Source organism: Hyla sarda, unplaced genomic scaffold, assembly GCF_029499605.1.
Source record: "Hyla sarda isolate aHylSar1 unplaced genomic scaffold, aHylSar1.hap1 scaffold_282, whole genome shotgun sequence".
NCBI classification, from domain to species: Eukaryota; Metazoa; Chordata; class Amphibia; order Anura; family Hylidae; genus Hyla; species Hyla sarda.
Window position 1 is genome coordinate 9230 of NW_026609524.1, and position 21195 is coordinate 30424.

The following is a 21195-nucleotide window of genomic DNA, read 5'->3' on the forward strand; positions in this document are numbered from 1 at the left end:
TACTATTGGGCTGCTGTAGAGTCTGTGCAGCTCCTGTACATATCTGGCTGTGCTGCTAATCTGATCCCCCTCATATAGAGATCACAGGAGAGAACCTGCAGGGGAGGGGGAGAGATCACATGCAGCATCAGAGGAGAGAACTTGCAGGGGAGGGGGAGAGATCACAGGCAGTGTCAGAGGAGAGAACCTGCAGGGGAGGGGGAGAGATCACAGGCAGCGTCAGAGGAGAGAACCTGCAGGGGAGGGGGAGAGATCACAGGCAGCGTCAGAGGAGAGAACCTGCAGGGGAGGGGGAGAGATCACAGGCAGCGTCAGAAGAGAGAACCTGTAGGGGAGGGGGAGAGATCACAGGCAGCGTCAGATGAGAGAACCTGCAGGGGAGGGGGAGAGATCACAGGCAGCGTCAGATGAGAGAACCTGCAGGGGAGGGGGAGAGATCACAAGCAGCGTCAGAGGAGGGAATCTGCAGGGGGAGGGGGAGAGATCACAAGCAGTGTCAGATGAGAGAACCTGCAGGGGAGGGGGAGAGATCACAGGCAACGTCAGATGAGAGAACCTGCAGGGGAGGGGGAGAGATCACAGGCAGCGTCAGAGGAGGGAATCTGCAGGGGGAGGGGGAGAGATCACAAGCAGTGTCAGATGAGAGAACCTGCAGGGGAGGGGGAGAGATCACAGGCAGCGTCAGATGAGAGAACCTGCAGGGGAGGGGGGAGAGATCACAGGCAGCATCAGAGGAGGGAATCTGCAGGGGGAGGGGGAGAGAACCTGCAGGGGAGGGGGAGAGATCACAGGCAGCGTCAGAGGAGAGAACCTGCAGGGGAGGGGGAGAGATCACAGGCAGCGTCAGAAGAGAGAACCTGTAGGGGAGGGGGAGAGATCACAGGCAGCGTCAGATGAGAGAACCTGCAGGGGAGGGGGAGAGATCACAGGCAGCGTCAGATGAGAGAACCTGCAGGGGAGGGGGAGAGATCACAAGCAGCGTCAGAGGAGGGAATCTGCAGGGGGAGGGGGAGAGATCACAAGCAGTGTCAGATGAGAGAACCTGCAGGGGAGGGGGAGAGATCACAGGCAACGTCAGATGAGAGAACCTGCAGGGGAGGGGGAGAGATCACAGGCAGCGTCAGAGGAGGGAATCTGCAGGGGGAGGGGGAGAGATCACAAGCAGTGTCAGATGAGAGAACCTGCAGGGGAGGGGGAGAGATCACAGGCAGCGTCAGATGAGAGAACCTGCAGGGGAGGGGGGAGAGATCACAGGCAGCGTCAGAGGAGGGAATCTGCAGGGGGAGGGGGAGAGAACCTGCAGGGGAGGGGGAGAGATCACATGTAGCATCAGAGGAGAGAACCTGCAGGGGGAGGGGGAGAGATCACAGGCAGAGTCAGAGGAGAGAACCTGCAGGGGGTGGGGTAGAGATCACAGGCAGCATCAGAGGAGAGAACCTGCAGGGGAGGGGGAGAGATCACACAGGGTCCAGCGATGAAGCTGATACATGAGAAGGATGTAGGATGAGGCGATTACACGCGGGGGTCATGTCACGCCCAAGACCGCCCCACCCCCCGCTGTAACCAATCGTCTTCGTTCTGTCTGACCTTTTCGGCCTGTACAGTGGCTGCAGGTCTATAGAACCATCTAAATAGAAAGGTGAATTCATGGCCGCCGTGTCCCAGTGTAATAACCCTATAATGTACCGCCAGAGGTGTCATGGATTATATCTTATGGAGGTCCCTGTCTGATAGTCCAGCACCTGATAATCCAGGAATCCTCTTACACTGGTCACATGACATGCAGGGTGCGGATTATATAATCCTCTCGTAATTTATATCTGACTCCAGAGTAAAAAAAAAGAAGAAAACGTTTGTTTATAAGTTTATTATTAGATCCAGTCATCCGCCCTCCTCCTCCCGCCGCCATCTTATTTAATGGTTTCTTCAGATGATGCGGACACCACCGCTCCGTCCAGGATCTCGTGCTTGGTCACCGTCACCTTCTGGATGGTGTTTGGTCCTAGAGAGGAAGACATCAGATTGTGAGCCGTCCTCTAATCCGGCACCGCAGACATCTGATCCCAATGATTTACCAGGGATCGGACCCCAGTGATCTGGGATAAGCCATTGTTCCCCCCCCCAATCCTCACTCACCGCTTGTTGCCGGGGATTCTGGGCCGTTCCTTAAACACAAAATATTTCATCATGTTAAATGGATATTTCACCTGTTTATTCTCTAAACAAACAAATAAAAAATGGCGCCATCTACTGGTAAAACCTTCACCGCCCCCCTCACTGAGGGTCCTGTCCCTGGAGAAAACCATGTGTTGTCATGTGACCTCTATGGTTGATCCACCAGTAGGGGGCGCATCTTGATGGACATGTCCTGGCTGGAGGGTCGGAGAGCGTCTTAAAGGGGGGAAAAAATATTCATATAGGTGCCAGAAAGTTCTATAGATCTGTAAATTACTTCTAGATAAAAATCTTAACCCTTCTAGTCCTTATCAGCTGCTGCAGGAAGTTGTGTAGTTCTTTACAGTCTGACCACAGTGCTCTCTGCTGACACCTCTGTCCATATCAGGAACTGTCCAGAGTAGGAGCAAATCCCCATAGCAAACCTCTCCTGCTCTGGACAGTTCCTGACATGGACAGAGATGTCAGCAGAGAGCACTGTGGTCAGACTGGAAAGAACTGCACAACTTCCTGTGGAGCATACAGCAGCTGATAAGTACTGGAAGGATAAAGATTTTTAATAGAAGCAATTTACAAATCTGTAGAACTTCCTGGCACCAGTTTATTTTAAAAAAAAAAATTGTTTTCCACTGGAGTACCCCTTTAATTCTCATGGGTCCTGAAGAAATTCTTCAGAACTTTATAAAGATGGTGTCGGGCCAGAATATTCTGTCCATGCTAGTAAGTAAAGTCTCAAAAAATTGACAGGAGCCCATGCAGCAGATCCCCCCCCCCCCAATACAGCAGATCCCCTCCCCCCCACCCCAAATACAGCAGATCCCCCCCCCCCCCAAATACAGCAGATCTTCCCCCCCCATACAGCAGATCCCTATCCAGCCCCCCCCCAAATACAGCAGATCTCCCCCCCCCCATACAGCAGATCCCCCCCCCCCAAATACAGCAGATCCCCCCCCCCCCCAAATACAGCAGATCCCCCCCCCCCCAATACAGCAGATCCCCTCCCCCCCACCCCAAATACAGCAGATCCCCTCCCCCCCACCCCAAATACAGCAGATCCCCCCCCCCAAATACAGCAGATCTTCCCCCCCCATACAGCAGATCCCTATCCAGCCCCCCCCAAATACAGCAGATCTCCCCCCCCCATACAGCAGATCCCCCCCCCCAAATACAGCAGATCCCCCCCCCCCCCCAAATACAGCAGATCTTCCCCCCCCATACAGCAGATCCCTATCCAGCCCCCCCCAAATACAGCAGATCTCCCCCCCCCCCCCCATACAGCAGATCCCTATCCAGCCCCCCCCCCCCCCCCCCCCATATATTTCCACCTCAGAATCCACATGGTGTTGCAGTGACCGGATCCTTTACACCGGATCTACATTCCCTCATTTAATGGAGTTTGATTCATTTCTGATCCAGAACAATCCGGATTCCTCTGACGTCTCCGAACGGATCCACCAGATTGTTCTGCGGCAATTAAATTTTTCAGACAAAATGAATCAAACTCAGGATGTGGATTCGTCTCCGATATTTGATAATTTTCGTATTTCCGGCGGTCTCACGTGTCTGCGGCGCCCTCCAGCAGAGTGCGGTAGGCGTGGATCTCGTTCTCCAGCTTGGACTTGAGGTTCAGGAGGGCGTCGTAGTCGTGGACCTGACGTTCTATGTCGGCGCGGCAGGCGGCGAGCTCGTCCTGGAGCCGGGTCAGATGACGGTTCAGTTCTGTGAGGCTGGATCCATAGTGATCCTCCGTGTCCTTCAAGACGTGATCTAAAGAGTCCACCTGCGGGGGGGGGGGGGGGGTGAGATTATACACGGGGACAAAAATGGCGCAATATATAGTGAATCTGACAGTGACACCAAAACAAACACCAGGGACACAGACGAAGGTAAGAGCTCATAACTCCGCCCCTGAGGACCACGCTCACCGTCTTCTGCAGCGCCTGCCGCTCCATCTCCAGAGTCTGCGCCTGGCGCCGGAGGTCGGTCACCCTCGTTCTTCGCCTGCTCCAGCGCCTTCGTGTTCACATTCGCCTCCTGGGAGAGGGCATCGAACTACAACAAAGGATATGATCGTAATGACAGCCCCCTACAGTGCAGCACATCAGAGTCACCCAGAGGAGCAGATCACAGTCACCCAGGCTTCATACAGATGCGGGGCCCCGCTGACCATAGTGAGCGCCCCCTACAGTGCAGCACATCAGAGTCACCCAGAGGAGCAGATCACAGTCACCCAGGCTTCATACAGATGCGGGGCCCCGCTGACCATAGTGAGCGCCCCCCTACAGTGCAGCACATCAGAGTCACCCAGAGGAGCAGATCACAGTCACCCAGGCTTCATACAGGTGCAGGGCCCCGCTGACCATAGTGAGCGCCCCCTACAGTGCAGCACATCAGAGTCACCCAGGCTTCATACATATGCGGGGCCCCGCTGACCATAGTGAGCGCCCCCTACAGTGCAGCAGATCAGTCACCCAGGCTTCATACAGATGCGGGGCCCCGCTGACCATAGTGAGCGTCCCCTACAGTGCAGCACATCAGTCACCCAGGCTTCATACAGATGCGGGGCCCTGCTGACCATAGTGAGCACCCCCTACAGTGCAGCACATCAGTCACCCAGGCTTCATACAGATGCGGGGCCCCGCTGACCATAGTGAGCATCCCCTACAGTGCAGCACATCAGAGTCACCCAGGCTTCATACAGATGCGGGGCCCCGCTGACCATAGTGAGCGCCCCTACAGTGCAGCACATCAGAGTCACCCAGGCTTCATACAGATGCGGGGCCCCGCTGACCATAATGAGCGCCCCCCTACCAGTGCAGCAGATCAGTCACCCAGGCTTCATACAGATGCGGGGCCCCGCTGTCTCCTCCCTCAATTTCAGGTTCCTCCTCCTACTTAAAGGAATTTTCCATCCTAAACTGATACATTGTGTTATGCCTAATAAGGCTGTAATGTGGGCGGAGCCTGACACTGATGTTGTCTTTAGCTTTCTATGAACATGCTCCGCCCCCTCTTGCCCAACCCCAGACATCACATGGTATATAGGTAGTTATAGGATTGTTGGTATAAAGGACCATAAAGTGGACCCCCCCCCCCCCCACCACAGGGATAATGGGGGAGATTCATCAAAACTTGTGCAGAGGAAAAGATGACCAGTTGCCCATAGCAACCAATCAGATCGCTTCTTTCATTTTTGAAAAGGCCTCTGAATGATGAAGAAACGATCTGATTGGTTGCTATGGGCAACTGGTCATCTTTTTCTCTGCACAAGTTTTGATGAATCTCCCCCATTATTACTAATAATAGGCCCCATCTCCCCCTCGTCATAGTCATGTGTCCCTGGACTTGTAGCGCCCTCCTGTGGTAACAGTGGGCGGAGTTCTTGCCTTGCTCTTGAAGGAGTTCTCCCGCCTCCTCCCGATTCTGCTCGGCCATTTTTCTCGTACTCTCTGCGGATTTGGGCGATGCTCTCGTTCAGATCCGGCTTCTTTGGCGCATCCACCTCAACCCTCAGGTTATTATTGGCTACGAGCGCCTGCAGGGCGGCGACCTCCTGTCATAGAGAAGAAAAACGTGTCAGCGCCACCTACAGGGCAGAATGTGACAGCACAACAGAGACTGATCCCGGGGGCGGCCAGCAGAATACTGACTGCAACTCTGGATGTTATTGGAGAAGAAGATTACACAATGTAAACATGAATTGTTCTCCGCCATAGAGTGAGATAAAAGAAAACCGAACAAATACAGCGCCAATCCCGGATGAGGAGCGCACCCTCTAAATAAACACGACCCGCCCGACTACACCGCAAAAGGAGTCTACACTGGTCACATGACCAACACCAGATCTCAACTGAGATTATGATAAAGTCATGAGATCAATGACTAAGATACATCAGGGTGACATGGAGGGCGGTATTATAGTAGGTATATTCTTGTATATAGGAGGCAGTATTATAGTAGTTATATTGTGTATATAGGAGCAGTATTATAGTAGTTATATTCTTGTATATAGGAGCAGTATTATAGTAGTTATATTCTTGTATATAGGAGCAGTATTATAGTAGTTATATTCTTGTATATAGGAGCAGTATTATAGTAGTTATATTCTTGTATATAGGAGCAGTATTATAGTAGTTATATTCTTGTATATAGGAGGCAGTATTATAGTAGTTATATTCTTGTATATAGGAGCAGTATTATAGTAGTTATATTCTTGTATATAGGAGCAGTATTATAGTAGTTATATTCTTGTATATAGGAGCAGTATTATAGTAGTTATATTCTTGTATATAGAAGCAGTATTATAGTAGTTATATTCTTGTATATAGGAGCAGTATTATAGTAGTTATATTCTTGTATATAGGAGCAGTATTAGTAGATATATTCTTGTATATAGGAGCAGTATTATAGTAGTTATATTCTTGTATATAGGAGCAGTATTATAGTAGTTATATTCTTGTATATAGGAGACAGTATTATAGTAGTTATATTCTTGTATATAGGAGCAGTATTATAGTAGTTATATTCTTGTATATAGGAGCAGTATTATAGTAGTTATATTCTTGTATATAGGGGTCAGTATTATAGTAGTTATATTCTTGTATATAGGAGCAGTATTATAGTAGTTATATTCTTGTATATAGGAGCAGTATTATAGTAGTTATATTCTTGTATATAGGAGCAGTATTATAGTAGTTATATTCTTGTATATAGGAGCAGTATTATAGTAGTTATATTCTTGTATATAGGAGGCAGTATTATAGTAGTTATTATTCTTTGTATATAGGAGCAGTATTATAGTAGTGTATATTGCTGTATATAGGCAGTATTATAGTAGTTATATTCTTGTATATAGGAGCAGTATTATAGTAGTTATATTCTTGTATATAGGAGACAGTATTATAGTAGTTATATTCTTGTATATAGGAGCAGTATTATAGTAGTTATATTCTTGTATATAGGAGCAGTATTATAGTAGTTATATTCTTGTATATAGGGGTCAGTATTATAGTAGTTATATTCTTGTATATAGGAGCAGTATTATAGTAGTTATATTCTTGTATATAGAAGGCAGTACTATAGTAGTTATATTCTTGTATATAGGAGCAGTATTATAGTAGTTATATTCTTGTATATAGGGGCAGTATTATAGTAGTTATATTCTTGTATATAGGGGCAGTATTATAGTAGTTATATTCTTGTATATAGGAGCAGTATTATAGTGGTTATATTCTTGTATATAGGAGCAGTATTATAGTAGTTATATTCTTGTATATAGGAGCAGTATTATAGTAGTTATATTATTGTATATAGGTGCAGTATTATAGTAGTTATATTCTTGTATATAGGAGGCAGTATTATAGTAGTTATATTCTTGTATATAGGAGCAGTATTATAGTAGTTATATTCTTGTATATAGGAGCAGTATTATAGTAGTTATAGTCTTGTATATAGGAGTAGTATTATAGTAGTTATATTCGTGTATATAGGAGCAGTATTATAGTAGTTATATTCTTGTATATAGGAGCAGTATTATAGTAGTTATATTCTTGTATATAGGAGCAGTATTATAGTAGTTATATTCTTGTATATAGGAGGCAGTATTATAGTAGTTATATTCTTGTATATAGGAGCAGTATTATAGTAGTTATATTCTTGTATATAGGAGCAGTATTATAGTAGTTATATTCTTGTATATAGGAGCAGTATTATAGTAGTTATATTCTTGTATATAGGAGGCAGTATTATAGTAGTTATATTCTTGTATATAGGAGCAGTATTATAGTAGTTATATTCTTGTATATAGGAGGCAGTATTATAGTAGTTATATTCTTGTATATAGGAGCAGTATTATAGTAGTTATATTCTTGTATATAGGAGCAGTATTATAGTAGTTATATTCTTGTATATAGGAGCAGTATTATAGTAGTTATATTCTTGTATATAGAAGCAGTATTATAGTAGTTATATTCTTGTATATAGGAACAGTATTATAGTAGTTATATTCTTGTATATAGGAGCAGTATTATAGTAGATATATTCTTGTATATAGGAGCAGTATTATCGTAGTTATATTCTTGTATATAGGAGCAGTATTATCGTAGTTATATTCTTGTATATAGGAGACAGTATTATAGTAGTTATATTCTTGTATATAGGAGACAGTATTATAGTAGTTATATTCTTGTATATAGGAGCAGTATTATAGTAGTTATATTCTTGTATATAGGAGGCAGTATTATAGTAGTTATATTCTTGTATATAGGAGCAGTATTATAGTAGTTATATTCTTGTATATAGGAGCAGTATTATAGTAGTTATATTCTTGTATATAGGAGCAGTATTATAGTAGTTATATTCTTGTATATAGAAGCAGTATTATAGTAGTTATATTCTTGTATATAGGAACAGTATTATAGTAGTTATATTATTGTATATAGGTGCAGTATTATAGTAGTTATATTCTTGTATATAGGAGGCAGTATTATAGTAGTTATATTCTTGTATATAGGAGCAGTATTATAGTAGTTATATTCTTGTATATAGGAGCAGTATTATAGTAGTTATAGTCTTGTATATAGGAGCAGTATTATAGTAGTTATATTCTTGTATATAAGAGCAGTATTATAGTAGATATATTCTTGTATATAGGAGCAGTATTATAGTAGATATATTCTTGTATATAGGAGCAGTATTATAGTAGTTATATTCCTGTATATAGGAGCAGTATTATAGTAGTTATATTCTTGTATATAGGAGCAGTATTATAGTAGTTATATTCTTGTATATAGGAGCAGTATTATAGTAGTTATATTCTGGTATATAGGAGCAGTATTATAGTAGTTATATTCTTGTATATAGGAGCAGTATTATAGTAGTTATATTCTTGTATATAGGGGCAGTATTATAGTAGTTATATTCTTGTATATAGGAGCAGTATTATAGTGGTTATATTCTTGTATATAGGAGCAGTATTATAGTAGTTATATTCTTGTATATAGGAGCAGTATTATAGTAGTTATATTCTTGTATATAGGAGCAGTATTATAGTAGTTATATTCTTGTATATAGGAGCAGTATTATAGTAGTTATATTCTGGTATATAGGAGCAGTATTATAGTAGTTATATTCTTGTATATAGGAGCAGTATTATAGTAGTTATATTCTTGTATATAGGAGCAGTATTATAGTAGTTATATTCTTGTATATAGGGGCAGTATTATAGTAGTTATATTCTTGTATATAGGAGCAGTATTATAGTATTTATATTCTTGTATATAGGAACAGTATTATAGTAGTTATATTCTTGTATATAGGAGCAGTATTATAGTAGTTATATTCTTGTATATAGGAGCAGTATTATAGTAGTTATATTCTTGTATATAGGAGCAGTATTATAGTAGTTATATTCTTGTATATAGGAGCAGTATTATAGTAGTTATATTCTTGTATATAGGAGCAGTATTATAGTAGTTATATTCTTGTATATAGGAGCAGTATTATAGTAGATATATTTTTGTATATAGGAGCAGTATTATAGTAGTTATATTCTTGTATATAGGGGCAGTATTATAGTAGTTATATTCTTGTATATAGGAGCAGTATTATAGTAGATATATTCTTGTATAAAGGAGCAGTATTATAGTAGTTATATTCTTGTATATAGGAGCAGTATTATAGTAGTTATATTCTTGTATATAGGAGACAGTATTATAGTAGTTATATTCTTGTATATAGGGGAGCAGTATTATAGTAATTATATTCTTGTATATAGGAGCAGTATTATAGTAATTATATTCTTGTATATAGGAGCAGTATTATAGTAGTTATATTCTTGTATATAGGAGCAGTATTATAGTAGTTATATTCTTGTATATAGGAGCAGTATTATAGTAGTTATATTCTTGTATATAGGAGGCAGTATTATAGTAGTTATATTCTTGTATATAGGAGCAGTATTATAGTAGTTATATTCTTGTATATAGGAGGCAGTATTATAGTAGTTATATTCCTGTATATAGGAGCAGTATTATAGTAGTTATATTCTTGTATATAGGAGCAGTATTATAGTAGTTATATTCTTGTATATAGGAGCAGTATTATAGTAGTTATATTCTTGTATATAGGAGCAGTATTATAGTAGTTATATTCTTGTATATAGGAGCAGTATTATAGTAGTTATATTCTTGTATATAGGAGCAGTATTATAGTAGTTATATTCTTGTATATAGGAGCAGTTATATAGTAGTTATATTCTTGTATATAGGAGCAGTATTGTAGTAGATATACTCTTGTATATAGGAGGCAGTATTATAGTTGTTATATTCTTGTATATGGGAGCAGTATTATAGTAGTTATATTCTTGTATATAGGAGCAGTATTATAGTAGTTATATTCTTGTATATATAGGAGCAGTATTATAGTAGTTATATTCTTGTATATAGGAGCAGTATTATAGTAGTTATATTCTTGTATATAGGAGCAGTATTATAGTAGTTATATTCTTGTATATAGGAGCAGTATTATAGTAATTAATACTGCTCCTATGTACAAGGATATAATTACTATAATACTGCTCCTATATACAAGAATATAACTACTATAATACTGCTCCTATATACAAGAATATAACTACTATAATACTGCTCCTATATACAAGAATATAACTACTATAATACTGCTCCTATAAACAAGAATATAACTACTATAATACTGCTCCTATATACAAGAATATATCTACTATAATACTGCCTCCTATATACAAGAATATAACTACTATAATACTGCTCCTATATACAAGAATATATCTACTATAATACTGCCTCCTACATACAAGAATATAACTACTATAATACTGCTCCTATATACAAGAATATAACTACTATAATACTGCTCCTATATACAGGAATATAACTACTATAATACTGCTCCTATATACAAGAATATAACTACTATAATACTGCTCCTATGTAGAAGGATATATAGTAGTTATATTCTTGTATATAGGAGCAGTATTATAGTAGTTATATTCTTGTATATAGGAGCAGTATTATAGTAGTTATATTCTTGTATATAGGAGCAGTATTATAGTAGTTATATTCTTGTATATAGGAGCAGTATTATAGTAATTATATCCTTGTACATAGGAGCAGTATTATAGTAGTTATATTCTTGTATATAGGAGCAGTATTATAGTAGTTATATTCTTGTATATAGTAGGCAGTATTATAGTAGTTATATCCTTGTACATAGGAGCAGTATTATAGTAGTTATATTCTTGTATATAGTAGGCAGTATTATAGTAGTTATATTCCTGTATATAGGAGCAGTATTATAGTAGTTATATTCTTGTATATAGGAGCAGTATTATAGTAGTTATATTCTTGTATATAGAGGCAGTATTATAGTAGTTATATTCTTGTATATAGGAGCAGTATTATAGTAGTTACATTCTTGTATAAAGGAGCAGTATTATAGTAGTTATATTCTTGTATATAGGAGCAGTATTATAGTAGGTATATTCTTGTATATAGGAGCAGTATTATAGTAGTTATATTCTTGTATATAGGAGCAGTATTATAGCAGTTATATTCTTGTATATAGGAGGCAGTATTAAAGTAGTTATATTCTTGTATATAGGAGCAGTATTATAGCAGTTATATTCTTGTATATAGGAGGCAGTATTATAGTAGTTATATTCTTGTATATAGGAGCAGTATTATAGTAGGTATATTCTTGTATATAGGAGCAGTATTATAGTAGTTATATTCTTGTATATAGGAGCAGTATTATAGTGGTTATATTCTTGTATGTAGGAGCAGTATTATAGTAGTTATACTCTTGTATATAGGGGGCAGTATTATAGTATTTATATTCTTGTATATAGGAGCAGTATTATAGTAGTTATATTCTTGTATATAGGAGCAGTATTATAGTAATTATATTCTTGTATATAGGAGCAGTATTATAGTAGATATATTCTTGTATATAGGAGGCAGTATTATAGTAGTTATATTCTTGTATATAGGAGCAGTATTATAGTAGTTATATTCTTGTATATAGGAGGCAGTATTATAGTAGTTATATTCTTGTATATAGGAGCAGTATTATAGTAGTTATATTCTTGTATATAGGAGCAGTATTATAGTAGTTATATTCTTGTATATAGGAGCAGTATTATAGTAGTTATATTCTTGTATATAGGAGCAGTATTATAGTAGTTATATTCTTGTATATAGGAGGCAGTATTATAGTAGTTATATTTTTGTATATAGGAGGCAGTATTATAGTAGTTATATTCTTGTATATAGGAGCAGTATTATAGTAGTTATACTCTTGTATATAGGGGGCAGTATTATATATTGTACCTCGTCGTGATCTCTATGTAGATGGACCAGTTCTTCTCTCAGGGTCTCCACCTCAGACTCCAGTTTCATCCTTAGGAAGTTGGTGTCGTCTATCATCTTGCGGAGTCCCTGAATGTCTTTGTGCACCACATCGCAGATTGCTTGTTCCTGCTCCAGCCTGCAGTAGGTTTTATAGGTGCACAATCTTTTTAGTCAGATATATTAATACCATTCCTGTATAATTAGACTAGTATTGATCATTACATGAACCCCATTAATGTAATTTGCGTCTCTAGGGACTCTTTGACTCTCACCCTGTGACCTCCACATGATCAGCACACTCCTCTCCTGAAATACTCTGTACTGCTGTGGACCCTGCTCCTCCACTATATAACTCTCACCCTGTGACCTCCACATGATCAGCACACTCCTCTCCTGAAATACTCTGTACTGCTGTGGACCCTGCTCCTCCACTATGTAACTCTCACCCTGTGACCTCCACATGATCAGTACACTCCTCTCCTGTTATACTCTGTACTGCTGTGGACCCTGCTCCTCCACTATATAACTGTCACCCTGTGACCCCCACATGATCAGTACACTCCTCTCCTGAAATACTCTGTACTGCTGTGAACCCTGCTCCTCCACTATATAACTGTCACCCTGTGACCCCCACATGATCAGTACACTCCTCTCCTGAAATACTCTGTACTGCTGTGGACCCTGCTCCTCCACTATATAACTCTCACCCTGTGACCTCCACATGATCAGTACACTCCTCTCCTGAAATACTCTGTACTGCTGTGGACCCTGCTCCTCCACTATATAACTGTCACCCTGTGACCTCCACATGATCAGTACACTCCTCTCCTGAAATACTCTGTACTGCTGTGGACCCTGCTCCTCCACTATATAACTCTCACCCTGTGACCTCCACATGATCAGCACACTCCTCTCCTGAAATACTCTGTACTGCTGTGGACCCTGCTCCTCCACTATCTAATGCTCACCTTGTGACCTCCACATGATCAGCACACTCCTCTCCTGAAAAACTCTGTACTGCTGTGGACCCTGCTCCTCCACTATATAACTCTCACCCTGTGACCTCCACATGATCAGCACACTCCTCTCCTGAAATACTCTGTACTGCTGTGGACCCTGCTCCTCCACTATCTAATTCTCACCTTTTGACCTCCACATGATCAGTACACTCCTCTCCCGAAAAACTCTGTACTGCTGTGAACCCTGCTCCTCCACTATATAACTCTCACCCTGTGACCTCCACATGATCAGCACACTCCTCTCCTGAAATACTCTGTACTGCTGTGGACCCTGCTCCTCCACTATCTAACTCTCACCCTGTGACCTCCACATGATCAGCACACTCCTCTCCTGATATACTCTGTACTGCTGTGGACCCTGCTCCTCCACTATATTACTCTGACCCTGTGACCTCCACATGATCAGCACACTCCTCTCCTGAAACACTCTGTACTGCTGTGGACCCTGCTCCTCCACTATATAACTGTCACCCTGTGACCTCCACATGATCAGTACACTCCTCTCCTGTTATACTCTGTACTGCTGTGGACCCTGCTCCTCCACTATATAACTCTCACCTTGTGACCTCCACATGATCAGTACACTTCTCTCCTGAAATACTCTGTACTGCTGTGGACCCTGCTCCTCCACTATATAACTCTCACCCTGTGACCTCCACATGATCAGTACACTCCTCTCCTGATATACTCTGTACTGCTGTGGACCTTGCTCCTCCACTATATAACTCTCACCCTGTGACCTCCACATGATCAGTACACTCCTCTCCTGTAATACTCTGTACTGTTGTGGACCCTGCTCCTCCACTATATAACTCTCACCCTGTGACCTCCACATGATCAGTACACTCCTCTCCTGAAATACTCTGTACTGCTGTGGACCTTGCTCCTCCACTATATAACTCTCACCCTGTGACCTCCACATGATCAGTACACTCCCCTCCTGTAATACTCTGTACTGTTGTGGACCCTGCTCCTCCACTATATAACTCTCACCCTGTGACCTCCACATGATCAGCACAATCCTCACCTGAAATACTCTGTACTGCTGTGGACCCTGCTTCTCCACTACATAAATCTCAACCTGTGACCTCCACATGATCAGCACAATCCTCTTCTGAAATACTCTGTACTGCTGTGGACCCTGCTCCTCCACTATGAAATCCTCACCCTGTGACCTCCACATGATCAGCACATTCCTCTCCTGAAATACTCTGTACTGGTGTGGACCCTGGTCCTCCACTATATAACTCTCACCCTGTGACCTCCACATGATCAGTACACCCCTCTCTTGTAATACTCTGTACTGGTGTGGACCCTGGTCCTCCACTATATAACTCTCACCCTGTGACCTCCACATGATCAGTACACCCCTCTCTTGTAATACTCTGTGCTGCTGTGGACCCTGCTCCTCCACTATATAACTATTACCTTGTGACCTCCACATGATCAGCACACTCCTCTCCTGTAATACTCTGTGCTGCTGTGGACCCTGCTCCTCCACTATATAACTCTCACCCTGTGACCTCCACATGATCAGCACACTCCTCTCCTGTAATACTCTGTGCTGCTGTGGACCCTGCTCCTCCACTATATAACTCTCACCCTGTGACCTCCACATGATCAGCACACTCCTCTCCTGTAATACTTTGTGCTGCTGTGGACCCTGCTCCTCCACTATATAACTCTCACCCTGAGACCTCCACATGATCAGTACACTCCTCTCCTGTATACTCTGTACTGCTGTGAACCCTGCTCCTCCACTATATAACTCTCACCCTGTGACCTCCACATGATCAGCACACTCCTCTCCTGTAATACTCTGTGCTGCTGTGGACCCTGCTCCTCCACTATGAAATTCTCACCCTGTGACCTCCATATGATCAGTACACCCCTCTCCTGTAATACTCTGTACTGTTGTGGACCCTGCTCCTCCACTATATAACTCTCACCCTGTGACCTCCACATAATCAGTACACCCCTCTCCTGTAATACTCTGTGCTGCTGTGGACCCTGCTCCTCCACTATATAACTCTCGCCTTGTGACCTCCACATGATCAGTATACTCCTCTCCTGAAATACTCTGTACTGCTGTGGACCCTGCTCCTCTACTATATAACTCTCACCCTGTGAACTCCACATGATCAGTACACCCCTCTCCTGTTATACTCTGTGCTGCTGTGGACCCTGCTCCTCCACTATATAACTCTCACCCTGTGACCTCCACATGATCAGCACACTCCTCTCCTGAAATACTCTGTACTGCTGTGGACCCTGCTCCTCCACTATATAACTCTCACCCTGTGACCTCCACATAATCAGTACACGCCTCTCCTGTAATACTCTGTGCTGCTGGGGACCCTGCTCCTCCACTATATAACTCTCATCCTGTGACCTCCACATGATCAGCACACTCCTCTCCTGAAATACTCTGTACTGCTGTGGACCCTGCTCCTCCACTATTTAACTCTCACCCTGTGACCTCTACATGATCAGTACACTCCTCTCCTGTTATACTCTGTGCTGCTGTGGACCCTGCTCCTCCACTATATAACTCTCACCCTGTGACCTCCACATGATCAGTACACCCCTCTCCTGTTATACTCTGTACTGCTGTGGACCCTGCTCCTCCACTATATAACTCTCACCTTGTGACCTCCACATGATCAGCACAATCCTCTCCTGAAATACTCTGTACTGCTGTGGACCCTGCTTCTCCACTACATAAATCTCAACCTGTGACCTCCACATGATCAGCACACTCCTCTTCTGAAATACTCTGTACTGCTGTGAACCCTGCTCCTCCACTATGAAATTCTCACCCTGTGACCTCCATATGATCAGCACACTCCTCTCCTGTATACTCTGTACTGCTGTGAACCCTGCTCCTCCACTATATAACTCTCACCCTGTGACCTCCACATGATTAGTACACCCCTCTCCTGTAATACTCTGTACTGTTGTGGACCCTGCTCCTCCACTATATAACTCTCACCCTGTGACCTCCACATAATCAGTACACCCCTCTCCTGTAATACTCTGTGCTGCTGTGGACCCTGCTCCTCCACTATATAACTCTCACCCTGTGACCTCCACATGATCAGTACACTCCTCTCCTGAAATACTCTGTACTGCTGTGAACCCTGCTCCTCCACTATGAAATTCTCACCCTGTGACCTCCATATGATCAGCACACTCCTCTCCTGAAATACTCTGTACTGCTCTGGACCCTGCTCCTCCACTATATAACTCTCACCCTGTGACCTCCACATAATCAGTACACCCCTCTCCTGTAATACTCTGTGCTGCTGAGTACAGGGTTAGCTGTTAGTTGCAGATGCTGTTATATATATGTCCTTTCATCACATACCGCGTGTACTGCCCTCGATCTCAGTATTCATGACACCGCCTGATACTTACTTCACTTTGAAGTCGTCGGCGGCCAGTCTTGCGTTATCGATCTGTAGGAGGAGTTTGGCGTTGTCCATATTCAGATCTTCCATCTGCAAGAAAATGAAGAATCAGCGGAGATCGTCCTGATCTGTCGTCTATGATGGTTTAACGGTGTAATACTCGACGCTCCCACCAACCAGTCTCCTTCATCACGATTGGTGGCATTTTATGGTATAGGGTGTTGCACCACTGTACGGTAGTATTGTTGGGTCCTATACGGTGCAATGATTTCAGATCTTTAGTGTTGTATTATTTGTGTACAGTCAGGAAGTGTAACTTATAACTGATGGGAGATATTATTTAGGCACTTTATTATTTGTGCACTGTATGATGGTATTATTCAAATAGTTTGTTTAATTATTTGTGCAGTGCATTACGATATTATTAGTCATTATATGCAGATATTATGTTTTCAGTATATAGCGATATTATATGTACAGTATATGGCGATATTATATGTAGAGTATATGGCGATATAAGTACAGTATATGGCGATATTATAAGTACAGTATATGGCGATATAAGTACAGTATATGGCGATATTATAAGTACAGTATATGGTGATATTATTTGTACAGTATATGGCAATATTATAAGTACAGTATATGGTGATATTATTTGTACAGTATATGGCGATATTATAAGTACAGTATATGGCAATATTATATGTACAGTATATGTCAATATTAAAAGTACAGTATATAGCAATATTATATTTACAGTATATGTCGATATTATTTGTACAGCATATGGCGATATTATATGAACAGTATATGGCGATACAAGTACAGTATATGGCAATATTTTAAGTACAGTATATGGCGATATAAGTACAGTATATGGTGATATTATAAGTACAGTGTATGGCGATATTATTTGTACAGTATATATGGCGATATTATAAGTACAGTATATTGCAATATTATAAGTACAGTATATGGCGATGTTATATGTAAAGTATATGGCGATATTATATGTAGAGTATATGGAAATATTATAAGTACAGTATGTGGTGATATTATAAGTACAGTGTATGGCGATATTATTTGTACAGTATATATGGCGATATCATAAGTACAGTATATGGCAATATTATAAGTACAGTATATGGCGATAGTATATGTACAGTATATGGCGATATTATATGTAGAGTATATGAAAATATTATATGTACCGTATATGGCGATATTATTTGTACAGTATATGGCAATATTATATGAACAGTATATGGCAATATTTTAAGTACAGTATATGGCAATATTATTTGTACAATATATGGCGATATTATAAGTACAGTATATGGTGATATTATATGTACAGTATCTGGCGATAATATATGTACAGTATTTCCATATTATTTATACAGTATATGGCGATATATGTACAGTATCTGGCGTTATTATATGTACAGTATTTCCATATTATTTATACAGTATATGGCAATATATGTACGGTATATGGCCATATTATTTGTACAGTGTATGTTGATATTATTTGTACAGTATATGGTGATATTATTTGTACAGTATATGGCAATATTATAAGTATAGTATATGGCAATATTATATGTACAGTATATGATGATATTATATGTACAGTATATGTCGATATAATACATAGGGGGAGGGTCCTATATAGTGCAGAGATAGAACACAGAAAGGGGACAGGGACCACATAGTTCAGAGACTACATAGTGCAGAGACACAACACAGAAAGTAGGGGCGGGGCTTAGGTACTGTTCTCTGTAGGGGAAGTGGAGGAAGAATGCCCTGCTCATCTGTCAACATGTCTGCCTCCTCAAGAAATATCAAAGATCTGCATGAAAGGAAAATCAAGGCTTCCCTTTTATCTCTGACCATCCATAATGCCCTGGGCAGCTGCCACTTGTTTTCTTACTGCTGTATGTGCACAGTGCTGCCTCCTGAATGAAATCAGCAGATCAATGCTTAGTGTAACCCCTTCCTCACTGTGTTGCTGTTTTTTCTTTTCTGCTCACACATCACCTTGCAAACCAAGGACATCAGTAACCCCTTCTTCCCCACATGCCACTTATAGCAGTGAACTGTGTACATTCTCCCCCAGTACAGTGCAGCTTGTTCAGTCCAGAGCACTGTCTCTAGCACCAGCAAAGCATATGTCATGGTATAGCAAGGAGGAGTATGTGCTGTGATTGACTAGAAAAGTAATGGAAGGAAGTGCCTGTGTGTGTACTACTGGCAAATAGCCCAGCCCCGAACTGTCGAGAATAAGGAATATCTGTGCACCATGGAGGGGCTCTCGGGGGCCCACTAACAGCAGTGACAGCTCTAACATCACCTGTCAGCTCTCTGAAGGGTTAATTGGACACATCCAGGCGGGTTTATTACAATCTTTTGAAATGACAGAATCTTTGCTTTACATTCACATGTATTTTTATTTCCTTACGTGTGCGCACAACATGTGATGCCAGGTGTCACCTGACTGCAGAAAAGTGATGACCCAGGAGCCCTGACATGAGTGTCCATTACCCCCAGCCTGTAGGGTGCGCCATTCCGCAGGGCACAGCAATATCTATTGGAAATGTCGCTACCAGTCTTCCCAATGTTAACCCTTTAAGCATCAATCTTTTCCTCCATCACTTTGAATACTGTGGCGTTAGGTTGGGGGCAATGGTGCGGTGGTCACAGGTCTCCATGGTGATGGGCTATAGGTGGGCACAGTAGGGCTCTGATCTGTGGTGCACAGTGAGGTCAGTATAATATATGGTAACATTATGAGGTGGTCAGTGACCCCATTGACCCCGGAGCCTCAGGTCACCTCATGGGGGTCTCACCTGCTTCCGCAGCTCTTGCAGTGGGGCCTGCTGGGTCTCCCAGTCTCGTGGGGCCGGACTCTTCTTGGCGGACGTCTCCTCTATCTCCTCTTGCAGTTTTCGGTTTTCCTCCTCCAGACGGCGCACACGCTGCAAGTATCCGGCCAGACGCTCGTTCAGCTCCTGCATCACCTCCTGATGGTTGTTGTGGAGCAGAGAGTCCAGGCCGGAGCGCAGGGATGGGAGAGAAGACTCCATCATGGACTTCATGGAGGCCAGATCCAAACCAGAGCGCAAAGACTGAAGCCTGGAGGGCGACATCCGCAAATCTCCTGCGCCAATCTGACTGGACGAGACACTGCGAAAACTTGGGGCTCCGAGAGACATGATGGCGATCAGAGGAAGAATATGGAGGAGGAGGAAGAAGACGGAGGAGGAGGAAGAGGATGGAGGAGAAGAAGACGGAGGAGGAGGAAGGGGAGGAAGAAGATGGAAGAAGAAGATGGAGGAGGAGGAAGAGGACGGAGGAGGAAGAAGATGGAAGAAGACAGAGAAGGAGGACGGAGGTGAAAGAAGACGAAAGAAGACGGAGGAGGAGGAGGAAGAGGATGGAGGAGGAAGAAGACGGAGGACGAGGGAGGGGAGGAAGAAGATGGAAGAAGACGGAGGAGGAGGAAGAGGATGGAGGAGAAGAAGATGGAGGAGGAGGAAGGGGAGGAAGAAGATGGAAGAAGAAGACAGAGGAGAAGGAAGAGGATGTAGAAGATGGAAGAAGACGGAGGAGGAGGATGGAGGAGAAGAAGATGGAGGAAGAGGATGAAGATGGAAGAAGAAGACGGAGGAGGAGAAAGAGGACGGAGGATGAAGGAGATGGAAGAAGAAGACAGAGGAGGAGGAAAAAGATGGAAGAAGAAGACGGAGGAGGAGGAAGAAGATGGAAGAAGAAGACGGAGGAGGTAAAAGATGGAGAAAGAAGACGGAGGAGGAAGAAGATGGAGGAAGAAGACAACGGAGGAGGAAGAAGACTGAAACTACCTGGAGCTGAGCAACTGCACAAGAGCCGGGATACTGCAAGAGGAGCGGGGAGAGGTCTGTATGTATACAGGGGGTGTGCCATCAGGTGACAGGGAGGCGGGGCTTATATCTGTACAGGGAAGCTGAGTGTACAGGTATTGTACAACAGGAGTTGTAGTTCTCCATGTACAGGCTGACATGATAGGAGTTGTAGTTCTCCAGGTATAGGCTGACATGATGGGAGTTGTAGTTCTCCAGGTACAGGCTGACATGATAGGAGTTGTAGTTCTCCATGTACAGGCTGACATGATAGGAGTTGTAGTTCTCCATGTACAGGCTGACATGATAGGAGTTGTAG

General features: G+C 42.3%; 2 protein-coding genes across 2 annotated transcripts in view; one reads left to right on the forward strand and one right to left on the reverse strand.

Annotated features, from left to right (window-relative positions):
- Window positions 1-1445: 1445 nt before the first annotated feature.
- LOC130326216 (keratin, type I cytoskeletal 18-like) lies at window positions 1446-20902 on the reverse strand. Its single transcript, XM_056553347.1, is given in 11 exon segments — window positions 1446-2002; window positions 2137-2165; window positions 3735-3955; window positions 4101-4163; window positions 4165-4227; window positions 5562-5582; window positions 5584-5613; window positions 5615-5728; window positions 12543-12699; window positions 17000-17082; window positions 19845-20902. Coding segments are annotated over 11 exon segments (1239 nt in total). The 5' UTR covers window positions 20211-20902; the 3' UTR covers window positions 1446-1910.
- The window catches only part of LOC130326214 (keratin, type II cytoskeletal 8-like), a 135420-nt gene continuing 120191 nt past the window's right edge, over window positions 5967-21195 (forward strand). The window contains exon 1 of the mRNA XM_056553346.1: window positions 5967-6095. Within this exon, the coding sequence (XP_056409321.1) occupies window positions 6045-6095 (51 nt within the window). The 5' untranslated portion in view covers window positions 5967-6044. The remainder of the gene's footprint in view (window positions 6096-21195) is intronic.